This window comes from Cibotium barometz, chromosome 33, assembly GCF_041138505.1.
Source record: "Cibotium barometz isolate CiBa-2024 chromosome 33, ASM4113850v1, whole genome shotgun sequence".
NCBI lineage: Eukaryota > Viridiplantae > Streptophyta > Polypodiopsida > Cyatheales > Cibotiaceae > Cibotium > Cibotium barometz.
In genome coordinates, this window is record NC_141078.1 from 11,462,245 (window position 1) to 11,479,062 (window position 16,818).

The following is a 16,818-nucleotide window of genomic DNA, read 5'->3' on the forward strand; positions in this document are numbered from 1 at the left end:
ACTCTAAGTGGCACAACATCCTCATTCTCAGATGAAGGTGGTGATGGAACTGCCCCTACAAGGTTGAGTGAGACCTTTGGTTGAGAGGTGCCTTTCTCATGTGGTTTCAGCAAACAATCCTTTGGGAAGTGTTCTACACAACACCCTAGACAAAATCTTTCAATTGGTGGAAACTGTGGTACTATTGTATTGGATCGAGCTGTTTGCCTTGAGCGATGTGGACAATCACGAGCCCAATGGGGTTCTCCACACTCATAACAGGGGCCCATTAGTTTGGCTTCTACTTTCCTTTGCTGCCATTGACCTGAGGGGCCTGGAGTCCTAGGTTGGTAGCCGCCTAGCAACATCAAAGAATTTTGTTCCCCTGGTTGAGCCTCCACCACCAGTGCTTGGCTTGGGTATGCGGGACTTTCAAAGAGATTTTCCTTGGATGAATATGATGCATATTCCTCCTCCACATAGCTTGGGTTTACCAAGTCTCTACACATATTTGAATTGTCGTAGTCCACAACCCTCACAGGAGCAGTCCCAGGAGCAGGAGGTTGAGCACCAAGAACAGGTCGTGCTTGCTCTTGTGCCATCGGTGGCTTACATTCAAAATTAGTATACTGTTGATACATTTGTGGAGCCACTCCACCCCTTGGCTGCTCACGTCCTTGTCTCATTTTTGCAATGCGAGTACATTCCTGTGTGGTATGGGTAAAGTTCCAAGCACAGGCCTGGCACCACTTCTTTGTGGGTTGGTTTGTGGAGAAAAGGTATTACATTCCTCGGTTTTATGGTTACCGCCACATGCTCCACAAAGATGAGGACCTGTAGGTAGTACACTCCTCATTCGCTGCTGTTGTTGTTGTGGCTGCATGGGTGGGCGATAGGTCTGTCCCAATCTCCTTAGTACTAGGTTAGCTATCTGGTCTGGATTTACTAGCGTGCTAGACCCTGAACTTTGGTCATCACCCCACTGATCTCTAGGTTTCACCTCAGGGCTAGAACCATCTTGGAATTTGAAGTTATCTGTGAAATCCATAGCATCATGGCAACACTCATTGAAATTTGTATGCTTCTTTGCATAGAGATGTGTATGCAGTGTTGAATTTTTGAGTCCTTTTAAGAAGAGAGAAATTAATCGACTCTGGGCGGGCTTCTCATCTTCTGGGCAACGATTAATGTACTGCTTCATTCTATTTACACAGTCTCTAACACTCTCTGTCTCGCCTTGCTTGAAAGAGTAGATGTTTGCTACCGTGTCATGTTGAATCCCCATCAAGGAAAAAGCAGCAATGAATCTCTCTTCCAAAACTCGTAAAGAAGATTTGTGTGAAGCCTCTAGTGCTTGAAACCAAGCAAGGGCCTTTCCCTCAAGAGTGAGCCCAAATCCTTCAATTTGAGTATGCTTGTCAGCAGCTCGAACTGCTTGCCTAAATGCTGCTACATGGTCATATGGATCTCCCGACCCTTCATACTTCTTTACCAGTTTCTGAAGAGTTGATGGCCTTACTTGTCTTGAATACTCATCATAGGGCCTACGGCCTCTCACTCTCAGTGGGAATTGTTCCTCTCTTTGGTAAGATGGTCCACATGCATCCCAAATTGGTGTGGGTCCCCTATTACCAGCCTCACCAACCCCCTCCAAAGATCTTGTCACCCGCATTTCAGGAGGTGCATTTATGGGAGGCCGAGTTGGCTCCCCTACCCTCCGATTGTTATAGTGAGAAAAATGTTGTTGTGGTGTGACCTGTGGGTGGTCGCACTTTTGGTGTAGGACAATATCTTGGTGCTAGAGTTGGGCTACTAGCAGTGGTCCACTTTGATGTTGAGGGTCCCTCTCTAATGAACTCTCGTAGGGGAGGGGCAACAGTTTCTCCAAGAAAGGCTGTCTCTCCTGGTTTAGCTGTATTTGTTGAGAACACTTCCATGAATAATGGTTGTCCTTTCCACATGAGCTCCCGAATCTCCTTCCAATCTAAGGTTCGGTATTCATTGGCCCATTTATCAACTATTCGGTTCATGTGTCCTGCAAGCTTTTCAACTACCACCACAAGTGCTAGAGGAAGATCTAGCTCTGGCAATCTAGTTGTGGCATAATATCCCTCTAAAGAGTCCTTATAGACCTCTTGAAGTGGGTCATCCTGTAAGACCTTTGTCACTGGATTTTGTCGTACAAACTCCCATTGGTTCTCAGCCCCCTGATCCATTTTGCTCTTGCCTTTCCTATCCCTTTCCAAATTTAGATCTACAAGAAGTAAATCATCTATGGATGGCTTTGAGGACTGGGTATTGGATGGTCCTGGCATGTCCGGCTCAATGAGCCAGTCATCTCTAGACTCCCTTGCTCTGGAAAGCTTTGATAAGTCTAAGAACTCGGTTTTGGAGAGCTCCCCTAATTTGTCTACATTCTTAGGATGGTAGGTGACTTCGTAGTAGCGAACACCATCTCCACCCATGTACATGTTACCCTGGTCATTGACTAGAGGTGCTCTATCAAGTTCTGAGAAAATGTCTGCGATCTTAACAAGATACCGTTGTTGTGGATCCCTAAAGATCTCAGCTCCTTGAGCATTCGTATAGACATATTGGAGTCTCACATTGAGTGTTAACCCCATGGTGTCGGCTTCAAATGGATTAAAAGATCGTGTGGGTGTCCTATTTGGGGCTAAGGGATGACTATTTGACGGCCCTAGATTGTCCATGGACAATGAGCTAGTTGTTCTGGAAAAGGTATCGGATTGGGATTCGGAAAAGGTTTCAGCAATATCTGCCAAATTTCCTACTGATTGGGTCCCGCTTTCTTGCATAGGTACTCTAGAAGGTGCCCTAGGCCCTATGGCAGAGTCTATAAGACGTCCCGACCGCAAGTGCATAAGGTCAATTTTTTTGTTTTTTTTTGTTTTGTTTTTTTGGTTTTTTTTAAAATATATATGTATATATATATATATATATATATATTTATTTTTTACCCTACCTAACCACTAAATGCAACTAAAATGAGTATGTGTGTAACTATCTATTTTTTTATATTTTTTAGTGATTTTATTTTTTTTACTTTACTTTTTTTTTCTTTTTTCCTAATTACACAAAAATATGAATTACGCTAAAAAAATACTAATTATGCATAAAATTACAAAAATTTTAAAATAATACAAGTTACTCTAATTATGCAAAAATTATAGAAATTTAAGAAAATAAAAAGTTACAGAATATGCAAAAAATTTGGATTTCTAAAAAATGCATAATTTATAGATTTTTTTTTAATTTTCTATTTCTGTTATTTTCTTTTCTTCTATCTCCTTTTTTTTTAAAATTTGATTTTTCTTCTTTTTTTTTATTTTTTTTATTTTTATTCTTACTAATTACACAAAAATACTAACTATGCACAAAATTTCAGAAATTCTAAAAAAATGCAAGTTACACTAATTATGCAAAATTTTACAAAAATTTAAAAAAATGAAAAGTGGACTCAAAATACAAACACAAAAATTATTTTTTTTTGTTTTTGTTTTTTTTTCTTTCTTTCTTTCTTTTCTTTTTTTTAAAAAAAAATATATTTTTTATTGTTTTGTTGTTTTTTTATTATTACTATATTTTTAAAAAAAATACAAAAACATGAAAAAGTAATAAAAATAAATTTTAAAAAAAATAAAAAAAAGGAACTAACCTTATCTGTCGCATCCGAATTCCTCGCCGGCTTCACGTGCACCTTCCCCGGTTCTTCGCCAGTTCCACGCTCGCCTTCAATGCTTCGGCTTCAGCGCTCCCTTCTTTTTCGCAGCTCTTTGTCTGCTTGCTTCACAGCCCCTTCTCCTCCAATGTCTCGCCTCCTTCGCCAACTGCAGTCACCTTCACACTCAGCTTGCAACCGACGTCGGCCGTCTCCATGCCTGACCCTCTCCACGCAGCCTCCTTCTCAGCTTTCAGTCGAGGCCAACAGCCACCGCTTCCTTCGCAGCCACCTTAGCCGCAGCCACTGCTTCCTTCTGCAGTCGGTCAACTTCAACCCTTCGCCTCGTCTACATCCACCACTGCTGCAGCCCGCCTACACTGCCTCCCTGCAGGCAGCTGGCCACTACCTGCCACGCCACCCTCGACGGCCTTTTGCTGTCGGCCGCCTCTTCGATGGCCTACCGTTTTGCTTGCGCCCGATGAAGACGCCTCCCACAGCCCGCCTTCTGCAACGCCTTCAGCCTCTCCTTCTCAACTCCACGTGCTGCTGCTGTCCACACTCTCAGGTGCCTTCTTGCCTCCACGTAGCCCCTCAACTGTTGCGCCACCAGCTGCCAGCCGCTTCGACGCCACCTCCACAGTCGACCGCCTCTCAACTCCACGCAGTGCCTTCCACCTCCACGCAGCTACAACTCCACGCTGCTACCTTTTCAACTCCACGCAGCCTCCACGTAGCCTCCACGCCGACCTTCTGCAACGCCTACAGCCAGCCGACTTTTGTGTGTTTTGCTTTTTTTTTAATATATATATATATATATATATATATAACAAAAATAAAAAAACAAAATTTCAACCTCTCCTCTCTTCCTTTCTCCCTTCTCTTTCCCTCTCTCCTCTCATCCTTAAGGGGGCTTCTCACTTGGACGCCTATGGAGCTTGCATAAGCTATGGAAGAGCTTAGCAACGCACCTCTTTTATTTTTATTTTTATTTTACTAATTACATGTTAACGAAGAGCATGAAAGCATGAAATGGCAAAAAAACAATGAATGTAAGCATACTGACGGTACTTGAAAAGCAATAAAACATAAAAAACAATGCGGGAGAAACCTCAACCGTTCAATGGTTTTTTTTCTTATCCTAACCTTATCCACTCACACCGAGATCGCACACCCGAACTTAACCTAATCACTCAATGGTTTTGCAACCAAAAGAGGAAATAGTGGTGGTTTCCACACACTCTCAACCGGATTTGAGTCTTCTCCCCGGCAGCGGCGCCAATGGAGAGACGGAAAACTCTCTCACTTGTAGCAAGAGTAGTATGATCCACACTTAGCTCAATCCAATGGGATTTGCATCCCTTTCGGAGCTAGGGATTCAACCTGTACCGATGCACAAAAGCTTATCCATTTGATGGAGAGAATGCTAAGAATACTACTACCATTGATATAGACTTAACACACACACACACAAGCTCAATCTTGCTATTGCTCACTCAACTCCACATTCCACTCATCCATGCATCCAAACAAGAAGAAAGCTTAGCTATTGCATACACAAGATCAAAGCATTCTTCATTCTCAAATACTTATTTCCCTAGCATGCACACAACCCTTGAAGCTATCAATAAGAAACATGCACACTAGAGAATTGACATGAGAAGAGAGACAAATATCAACTCATTGCATTGAATTAACAAAAATAGAACTTACAATAATGTAGATAGGGAGAGAGAAGAGCTTGCACCTCTATGGGAAAAGAGGGAGAGCTAGTCTCAAGAGAGCTCAAACATGAGTTTGCCCAATGTGTCCACAAGCTCTCAAATGAGCCACTTTTTATACAAAAACTCTAAAACTCCCAAAAGTTTCCATGTGGGATTATTGTCAAGCCTACTCCTACACTCATCTACAACTTGGAACTTTTTACAAGAGCCCTAAGTATCTTTTTGTTGCATCCTTGCATTGATCTTCACTCGTCACGCAACACAATCTATTATGTCCATCATGAGTAACATACCATTGTTTTCCATCTTTGTTGTTGTGCAATTCTACCTTTAAATTCTACAATATAAATGATTCTACTTTTGTATTGTTATCTTGTACATAGTACAAGTCATGCCTTCTTTTAGTACGACTCTTCACACATGCAATGCCTCATCATACACCCTTCAAAATCATGCAAAGGTGTCAGTGCGTTCTAGCTTAAGTGGTCTACCTTGGACCATTCTATCCTACCCAAATGAATGAACGTGGGTTCGAAGGTATCGACATATGTGGTGTGTATGAGTGGTGTAGTACTTACATTGCTTCCCCCAAAAAAGGGGACTCCTATTAAAAAAATCATGCTAGGGTCATTGAGGTAATACATGGACCTTTAATACTCCGAAGAGCCCCTCGTAGAGTAGGACAAGACTACATGGAAGACAAGACTTCCTAGACGACATAGAAGTTCAAGATCTCTTATGCCAAAACTACCATGTGGCATACAATGTAGGCAAACGTGGTGCATCACTTTTGATTCTCTCAAATTATTGGATGTCCATTGGTTGCAAGTGCTGACAAGAATGATTGAGAAGAGATCCTCAAAATAGGAGAATAAGTAAATAGGTCTAGCTTCATGTAAACAAGCATATGCTAGACCATATGAGCAAGTAACTAGTGGATATGCTTCAATGAAATTTAAAAGGTTTCATAAAATTGCAAAACTTGGAGTAGTGTGGTCCTTTTAACACCCTTTGAGTCTTAGGTCTTGGGTCTTGGCTAATTCAAATTAGCTCTAATTTCATAGCAACTTACATTACGAGTAAGCGTTGCAAAACTAGGCTTCACTGGTGGTTGAAAAGACGTTGTAACTCTATAACTTCCGGCTTTTCATTGCTCCGAGGAAAGGTTTGTGTGGTTGTTTATAAATTGCACATTACAAAGACGTCCGATAGTAGCAAAACTAAAAGCTCCTTTCCTCTATGGCCACCCTCAAGCTGTCCGTTACCATCCTGATCTTTGCTGTTGTGTGTCTGTTTCTGGTCTGCGGTTATGGCCTCTCCCCTACCATTTCCCATGCTAATGAGCCATTTTCCCTACCCCAACACTTCCCTACTTGCATCTACACAGCTCTCCAGTCTTTCATTCACACAATCCCACCCCAAACCTCCTATAAAGTGGGCTCTCAAATAGAAAAAGAGGCACTGTGTGGATCGAATGGTACCACCATTCTTCTTCGCCTAAGGCTATTAGACTCTGAACTGAACACCACCATGCAAGAGAATGGAATAGTGTTGCACAAAAGCTTTGCCACCCTGCTAGAAGAATTCAGGCTAACGTTGAAGCTAAGGTACAAGTGGGCCGTGATAATGAGTGGCCACTATTGGATGGAGTATCAAAGCAGGAACGAAACCCTAGGTGCATTAAAAAGCACCAAGATTAATATGGGCAATGAGACATTAGGGTTAACAAGCACGGAGGCTGATGTGATAGATTGTTTGCCGAGAGGTGATGTGCTGGTGAGCCATAATAATGAAGCCGGGGCAGAGAGCGGGTTCGACATTCTGCTTGCCCCTCATTCTATTATTTCTCAGAATAATGAATACTTTCTGATGATGCAAGGGGACTGCAATCTGGTTGTGTACACTGCGGCCGGCTTCCCTCTTTGGAGCTCCCGAAGCAAGGGCAAGGGGAGTAAGTGCAGCCTCTCTCTCTTGAGGGACGGCAATCTCGTGATATCAAATGAGAATAACAAGCGTGTTTGGGCTTCCGGGTCTTCTATCTCTTGCCCCTCCGTCTTCATCCTCATGATGCAAAACGATGGAAACGTTGTCATCTACGACATGCTCAGTGGCTTGCCCATTTGGGCAACTGGCACCAACCGTAAGCATCCCATTTCATTCAAGTACACTCATTAACTAACTCTGGTTTGGCCCTGCGTTTTTATGGTTACCACACTTGACTCTCATCTCAATTACAACATTTTTCACTTATAATTAACTTATGTGTTGCTCCTTAGCTTCTCATGGTAATAACATACTCGGCTATCACTATAACATGTTAGAGCAATGCTTTCTTTTTTTGGGGGGGGGATATATATATATATAGAAATAAAACTGAGTATAGTACAAACTCAACTCCCAGTACTTCAACCCCTCAAATGTACAACCTATGACTAGTAATAAAGCCAACCCCTCAAATGTACAACCTATGACTAGCAATAAAGGCAACCCCTCATATATACAAGCTATGACCAACAAGAAAATTAACCCAACTCTTTTGATGACAAAAAACAAGGCTCTCTTAGGATAAAGTTTGCATTATGGAAGGACATTCCTGTAGGATCTTCTCCCTTTTTATGTTATTAGACATTTTTAGGAATATCCAAATAATATTCTCTTTGTGCTACCTACTTATCTTTCATCTCAACCTTGGTTATTGTGATTGCAGAATGAAGTTAGAAAGACTTCTCGACATGAACATGTGGTCTACTCTTCAATAACGGCAATTTTTTGTATTGGTTGTTGTGATCGCGGACAGATGTTGGAAACCTTCTTCACATAAATATGTGTTTTTCAATAAGGCAACTTCTCATCAAGAACCTTCAAAATACTTGAGCATGTTCAAATACAATGAATATATTGGACATGTTACCATTTCTAGTTTTTATCTCATTGTGCTCAAAATTTATTATGGCCTTTGTCTATCAACCATTCAAAGTTCTTGTCATTAAGATCTAAGGAATATTAACCTATTTTCACATATTACAACACCTACCTCACGTTCACGTGTTGTTAGTTAGTAGTTTGAATGCCCTTTTTGCTTATAATAGAGCTTTAATTTATTGATTTTTGGTGTATGCTTAACTGCCACTTCATATATATTTATTTTGATGGATCTCTTAGTAAATTAATAAGCAAATATATAATGTATTTGAAGGATTCAGTAAAGTTAGATCAATACTAGGTAGTAAAAATTAGAATTCTTGGGTAGTTGTATGTATGTTTAAAATCTACACCTCTATGTATGCAAATTGAAGACTACAATAAGAAAAATAATATCAATTACCAATTAACAAGAAATGATAAATATAATATCAAAAGTATACATGTTCATTTCCTTGAGTAATTGTTAATTGTTAGGAAAACAAGGTAGATGCTCCAATCATTGAGTTAACAAGAATCATCTCACAAATTCATTACACATGAATAGGTTAACCAACATTGGAGTTAATTGTTCAAACTATAGTTGTTCTTAATAAGTATATGTGTCAATGAGTAGAGAAAACAAAAAGAGGAAAAACACCACACATAAGTCATTGGGGAGGTGGCGCATGAATCCCCTTAAAACTATAATTTTAGGGAAATGTGACATTCCCTCATTGAAGTAAAACAGTTTCAGTGATACAAATAGAGGATAGTGAATATTACAAAGTTACAAGCATGTGACTTACATGATGGACATATTTTTTTTAAGAGTTTACCTTGCTTGTTTAATATATATTATCAAGCTATCATGATGAGAACTTTTGGATTATGAAGTGTAAACCACAAATTCAAGCCCCAACAATATCAATGTCTAAATTACTACAGTATATCCTAATTTTTAGTGTAAGGTATCTTTGTAATTAATACATGCATGCATATATTGTTAGATATCTATGCTCTACCCTTATATTGTATTGTCTAGGCACCATCTAGCTCATGTTTGCATAACCCCCATTACAAGGAGTAGCAACCATGCTTGGGTAGCATGACATCCTCACATTCACACTAGAAGATGGCTTACGAGGCCAAATAGTTTAGAGACAACTTGGATTAGACCTGGTACACTACCAAATAGACTACATGCTACACTTGACCATTATCTTGTAATGGTCCACACATAGACTAGGCACACTTTAGTCGTGGATAGACTATTATGACATTGTGGGGCCGAAGATGACCCCGGATGACCACCATTGGTGGTGGGAAAACTACATAGCAGCACTAGTTCACTTTTTAGGCCAAGCCTTGACTAAGGATGGTGGCACCAACTATGATTATGGACCTACACATTCATTTCATGCTTGCCTCACATATATAGGCCTAGATAAATACATTACCAATCCCTTCTCCATATAATTCTTTCTTCATCATTGTAGATTCTAGTAGCATGCAACCTCTATCAGCAGTTCTAGATCAGCCACCATCAAAGTTATCTTCACATAGGAGCACATGGGTGTGGGGCTTTGCCATCTATTGTATTACTTTAGTAATACATTAGTTTTCTTTAAATCTGTTATTGTGCAATTCAAGTTTTAAAGCTTTATGATATCAAAGACTCTACATCTTGTTAGTTTTCTCTTATATACACTGCACATTGTATCCTCTTACATATATAAGCAAGGAATTATAACTCTCTCTCTCTCTCTCTCTCTCAAACACACACACACATTCATAAGAATGTAATTTTATAATCAAACTTTAGAAAATGTTATTCTTCTTAATGACAAAAACACCACTTGAGCTCCAATTTTATCATCTCAATGGGCTTCACAATGGGCTACAAGAAGAGAGAGGTACGTGAGTTTATTTATCAAGGCCATGGGCTACAAGGAAGAGGTGCATTTTCTATGTCAAGTCTATTCTAATAAAGGACCATCCCATGGTCTAAGTCTCCTTAAGATTCTATGCCAAGGTCCTTTATGTTCTCTATAAACCCTCCACCATGGATACATTTATAATTAGTTGTCACAAGCATAGAACCAATGCTATATATACCTTAGATCTAGAAACACTACCCAAAATTACCTCACATAGATATCCAATATATTAGTTATTCACAAGCATAGAACCAATGATGTTACCTTAAATCTAGTAACACTACCAAAAACCATCTTACATAGATTTCCAACATATTAGACATCCACACCTACACACTAGGCTATTATAAGATAAGCGATAATGGAAAGTCATTTTCTCTTATAATGAGTTCTCAACTATGTAGATATCCATCATATTACACAACCACACCTACACGCTAGCTATTATAAGAGAAGGGATAATGGAAAGCCATTTTTCCTTAGAATGATCTTTTTTCAAAAGAACCATCTAACCAAAGATTCTTTGAGTTCATTAGAGAGTTTGGCATGCACATGAGGAAGCTAGAGGCCAAAGACTTTAGATAGGAAAAGTGATGCGTATAACAACCTTAAGACCTATGCAAACCCTTAAAGAAAATCAGATAACCCTAAAAGATTGAACCCAAAAAGAAAAATAAAAAACCCATAAAGTAGAATTGATAACCCTCTCAAAACCCTTTTTAAAAAAAAGTAAATCATAGACAACCAAGATATGGCTAACTCGAGGGGGGGGGGTTCCTCCTCTTTAGAGATTTTTGGGGACAATTTCATTAACCACAAACTTCTTGGTCTTGTTAAAGGGGGAAATTTTATGTGGGATAGGATGTGTCTATGGTGCGTATGTTTGTGAAGTGTAGCAATATGTTGTTAGGAATGGAGATATGGAAGGTGTGTTAGTCCGGATGTGGGGGCCAGAGCAACTGAGTCATTAGAATTCCTTGATGATATATCTGAGCTCAAGCCTTGGTAAGTGCCTTGCTCGATGCCCTAATAGTAGAGTTGGAAGAAATTGTAGACAAATGCTAATGGAATAATAGCATAGGAATACTCTTTTATGTGGGTATAGTGTGATCATATTTGATGGTGGAGGTAGGAGCTTGAAGCGAGAAGCCAAGAAATATGTGGGAACATTAGCTAAGGAAGTCGTTCAAGGGGGTCTCCCATAGGGTGATAACAATAGTCTATGCCAAATTAAAGTGAAAAGGATTAGAAGCCTTAAAAATATCTAATTAGAAGGTAGAATAATGGACTAACGTCCTAGCATAGGTGAGGGGATCTTGAAATCAACCAGCCTAGTGCTGACTACTCGCAGGATTGAGTATGAATGGTTTGTATTGCTAAAGCTCCTCGAATGGATGGATAACCTTCACCTATCCCCACACCTATTGAGATATCGAGCTCAACTAGTGCTACAGCGCACATTGATGACCCGCCTAGGTGATAGCTTCTGCATCTACACCACTGGCATGGTTGGTGAGATTATGGGTGATATGTGGCCAGTGGGATGACAGGCTGTGTGACAACCATTTTGAATTACTAGAGACTAGCATAGTTATAGCGCCAACTCATTTATTCAGGTTCACATTATGGACCGACTCTTGTATGTTGTAGTATAGCTGAGTACTAACCCATATAGTGTGTACTCTTATCTTTATGTTATGTTGGTTGAGTAGAGAAGAAGAAGATAGAAGAAAATTCAGCTATCCATCTCTCTCTTGTGTCTTGCTCTCTCTTGTGTGTGTGTGTTTTCTTGCTAGGATTTGAAGCTCTCCCTCTCTCCCACACTCTTTATGGTACCAGCGCTTGGTTCATGTGAGAGCTAAGGAGGCAAGAAAGAGGCAAGAAAAAGCAAGGAACGAAGCGGTACTACACGGGTAAGAGCACCATCGTCTCTTTCCCCTTCTTGGTTTAGGTACAACACCCCCTCAGTAGCTCTAGGAGCTACAGATCTCCGATTGAGGAGCTTTCTTTGCGGGAGCACAGCTACAAGGCATGTATTTCCTCTTATTGCATAGAGCTTTTTCAACTAGATTCGCATTTCGGGTGCATTATGTGCCCCATTTTGTCACTACAGGGTATCGACAGTTTTCTGGAAGTTTTGGCAAAGAACTGTTTCTGCTCAAAATCTGGTTATTGCAATGTAGCAGTGCAGTGTGCAGATAGGGTTTACACATGTATTGTTGATACTGGGTGTATGTACATGTACTCTGGTCACATTTCGTGACACACAAGTTGTGCTGAAGTATCGCTGTAGCAGTTACAGGAGATACAATTGTATTACAGGTTACATATAGAAGTTGTCTATTTGAAGGTTATTTGATTGCTGCAGGAAAACATGTCTGACGGAATTAATTAGATTGTTAGTGAGAAGCTAGATAAGAATAACTTCCATGCTTGGAAGTTAAGAATGACCAATTTCCTAATGGGTAAAGGATTTTGGGATTATGTGGAAAGAGACAATGAGGATCCTCCAGAGTTATTTGAGGAGAATGCCACTCCTGAAGATATAAAGGCATTCAAGGATTGGAATCAAGGTGCAAGAAAAGTCATGTAATGGCTTTCAATTAGTGTCACAGACACTATGAAAGGACACATACAAGATGCAAACACTCCAGCAGTTACATGGCACAATCTGGCTCAGATGTTCTAGACTAACACAAAGGCAAGGAATTTGCAGTTAAAGCAAGAGTTGCATATGTGGAAAAGAAAAGCATGTCCATCAATGAATATGCCTTAAATATCAAGGGCATTGTTGAATCCCTTGGGTCTATCAATGTATCAGTGGAGGATGATGATTTGGTGAGTGTCTTGTTTGAATGGGCTTGGCAAAGAGTACAAGCCATTCAAGACCTCCATTGCAGTTAGGGAGAATATTCTGGGACTTGATATCTATGCTGATCTCATAGAAGAAAAGGCTTTAGGTGTGAGGATTCTTCTTCACAAAGCATGAACAAATCAAAACAAGCCTTCTACTCTAATTCAAGTAGAGACAGAGGTAGAGGCCATGGTCGAGGCCAAGGTGGTGGCTGACAAGCAAATCGAAATTCTGGACAACAACAGTCCAATGATTCATAGCAATAATCATACACATGTGGAAGAGGCCAGTTTAGAGGCAGGGGGAGCCAAAGAGGCCGAGGTGGTTGGCAAAGAAATCAAAATGCAAATAGCATAGAGTGCTATTACTGTGGCAAACCAGGACACATGGCAAAGGACTGCTACAGAAAACAGAATGACATTAAACGCAGGAAGTTACAGCAAGGCAACTATGCATCATCTAGCAAACATGGAGGTGATGACAAAAGTGAGCAGTTGTTTGTGATGCAGCACATGCTTAGTTCCGTAACAAGGGATGTGTCAGGATCTCAAGATATATGGTATGTGGATTTTGGTGCCTCTAACCACATGACCAATCATGCTGAGTGATTTAGAGATATGCAAAAAATGGAAAAACTAGGTTATGTAGAAACAACAAGTGATGGTACTGTGCATCCCACTGCGCATGTTGGTGGTAAAGACTTAGTGCCATTGTTTATGCAGGATGGCAAAATGAAGTACTTGGCTGATGTACTTCATGTTCCAAATATTACAAAGAACCTGGTTTCTGTTGGACAGATGGTTGAGCAGGGTCTACAAGTGAGGTTTAATCCTTAGGGATGTTTTGTGGAAGACTTCAAAAATAAGTGTCACTTGGTTGCAAATGGTAACAGAAATGGCAGGATGTTTACTTTGGATGTGAACATGCCTAAGATAAAGATAACAATGTTTGCGCATGGAACATGTGTCATTGCAGATATTGACATATGGTACAAGTGCATTGGTCATGTGAATGTACAGTGTGACTGAAGTCTATGCAGGCCCAAAATATTGTTGCAGGTTTGCTAGCTTAAGGTTGACGGTATGCATAAGGTATGTGAGGCATGCCAAGTTGGTAAGCAGGCCAAACATGCCTCCCCACATGAAAAGCATGTCAATGCAAGGGCATTGGATGTCATACATTCAAATGTATGGGGACCATATGGGGACCAACCAAGACTGCAACAATTGCAGGTTGCAGGTACTGTGTTACATTCATTGATAACCACACTAGGAAAGTGTGGGTTTATTTCATGAAGGAGAAAAGTGAGGTGTTTGCTCATGCAGGTACACTCCGTAACAAAATGGTCTTGCGAAAAGGAAAAACAGGCACATTGGAGAAGTGGCACGTGCCTTGATGGCTAAAAATAATATGCCACATTACTTTTGGGCAGAAGTAGTAGTAACTACTATGTACATTATGAACAGGACACTCACAATAGCTGTTCATGGTATGACTCATGAACAGAAGTTTACAAGCATAAGACCGGATGTGTCTCACTTGAAAGTGTTTGGGTGTATTGCATATGTACATGTTCCTGTGATGAAGTGAGAACAAAGTTGGATCCAAAGGTAGAGAAATGCATCTTCATTGGTTATTCTATGGAGAAAAAAGGTTATAGATGTTGTATCCCTACCACCCGTGAGATGCAAGAGTAGAGATGTTGTCTTCAATGAGATGAGTTGCTGGTATGCACCAGTGCTGAAGGCAATAGAAGATGAAGATGTAAGAAGTGCTGATGTTGCACCACATGTAGAGCAGTAATCACAGGTGGTGTTGAGTAGACTTGGGGAGTCCTCGAGCAGTGGATCCAATGTTAGCCCATGGTCAAGCAGGTTGAGGAATGATACAAGTACACATGTATCACGGAAAGGAAAGGAAAAGGTAGATCGACCTTTTGTGCCTGATATGTGAGCAGGTCACTCATATGTGGATGGTGACTCTAGTGGCTCTAAGCAGAGCCTTGATGAGGAGATTGGCATTCTATTTGTGGTTACTCCTAGTGTAAGGAGAACCAAGGCTGTTTTGAGGACACCTGAAAAGAATGCTTTATTGCATGGTGATTTTCAAGAAGAAGTGTACATGATGCAGCCACCACCAGGCTATGAGAGTGTGCAGGCTACACAAGGCCTTGTATGGCTTGAAGCAGGCACCCAAAGCATGGTCAAACAAGATCGGGGAGTATCTTGTTACCATTGGATTTTAGATATCCAATGTAAATATTTCACTATATGTGAAAAAGATAAATAGAGGGATCATGCTATTAGTCATCTATGTGGATGACTTGACTATCACTGGTGATAGTGATGCAGACATACATGATGTCAGGATGCTTTTGAAGTAAAAGTTTGAGATGAAGGATTTAGGTGAGCTACGGTATTTCTTGGGCATAGAGGTGGTGAGATCACCTCATGGCATTTTGCTATTACAGAGGCAGTATGGCTTGGACATGTTTTCCAAGTATGGTATGATAGGCTTTAAGCCTATCTCAGTGCCATTGGAGCAGAACACAAAGCTCCGCAATACATGTGAGCTTTTGGAGGACCCCACTACATACAAGCGCATATTGGGTAGTTTGATCTACATGACCATCACAAGGCCAGACGACTTGAGCTTTGCTGTTGGACTTGTGAGTCAGTTTATGCAAGCCCCTAGGAAGCCACACTTGAGCGGCTAGATGGATCCTTAAGTACATAAAGTCCACAGTTGATTATAGAATTTTCTATGAGGCCAGGGATTTCACTGACGTAAACGAGAACATGTGAACATGTTAATAACATATGTTAATAACACAAAAAATCTTGTGATCACATGTTATATTCACAAAGCTTTCACAAGGGCCCAAAAAAATTATCTTTGTCGGGCATAAAAAATCTTCTTAGGTGGCCACTGACTTGCTATTATGTGAAGATGGTAACATGAGAACATGTGAATAGCTTATTCCCATGTGTAGCCAAGCTTTTAAGGGGTTCCCAAATGGCAAGTGACCTGTTATTTTGTGAACGGTAACATGAGAACATGTGAATAACTTGTTCACATGTGTTATTATCACCAAAAATCTTGTGATCACGTGAATATTAAATCCCTGTATGAGGCTCATACAGAGATACAGTTGCATGGATACACATATGCTAATTGGGCTGGTAGTATTGCAGACAGAAGATCTACCAGTGGTTTTATGTTCTCATTTGGGAGTGCTACTGTGAGTTGGAGCAGTAAGAAGCAGCCAATAGTTGCCTTGTCGAGAACAGAGGCAAAGTATAGGGGTGGTGCTATGGCAGCTTGTGATGTAGCTTGGTTTCAGAAGCTACTTGGTGACATGGGAGAGTCCATGGATAGGGCAATTGTCATATATTGTGTCAACATGAGCAGCATGCAGTTGGCCAGAAACCAGTATATCATTCTAGAATGAAGCGCATTGAGGTGCATTAGGGAGAAGGTTCTAGCAAGAGATGTAGATCTGGTATATGTCAGCATAGAGAGGATCAGGTGGCTAACATCTTCAAGAAGGAATTGGGCACAGAGAAGCTCCACAGGTTTAGGAGCTTACTTGGAGTGTAGTGTGTGGAGTTGAGCTCGAGGGGGAGTGTTGCGATATCGAGCTCAACTAGTGCTATAGTGGACATTGATGACCCGCCTGGGTGATAGCTTCCACATCTATACCACTGGCATGATTGGTGAGATTATGGGTGATATGCGGCC

The 16,818-nt window shown here is 40.6% G+C and overlaps 1 protein-coding gene across 1 annotated transcript; it reads left to right on the forward strand.

Moving 5' to 3' along the window:
• The first annotated feature begins 6,605 nt into the window (after nucleotides 1-6,605).
• Nucleotides 6,606-8,295, forward strand: LOC147619300 (uncharacterized). The gene is made up of 2 exons (XM_086773503.1): nucleotides 6,606-7,522; nucleotides 8,090-8,295. Exons 1-2 carry the CDS (start codon nucleotides 6,622-6,624, stop codon nucleotides 8,092-8,094), a joined length of 906 nt encoding a protein of 301 aa, XP_086629629.1. The 5' UTR covers nucleotides 6,606-6,621; the 3' UTR covers nucleotides 8,095-8,295.
• Nucleotides 8,296-16,818: the final 8,523 nt, after the last annotated feature.

Coding starts and splice junctions, on each gene's coding strand:
- LOC147619300 (XM_086773503.1), top strand. CDS start 6,622: ATGGCCACCCTCAAGCTGTCCGTTACCATCCTGATCTTTGCTGTTGTG.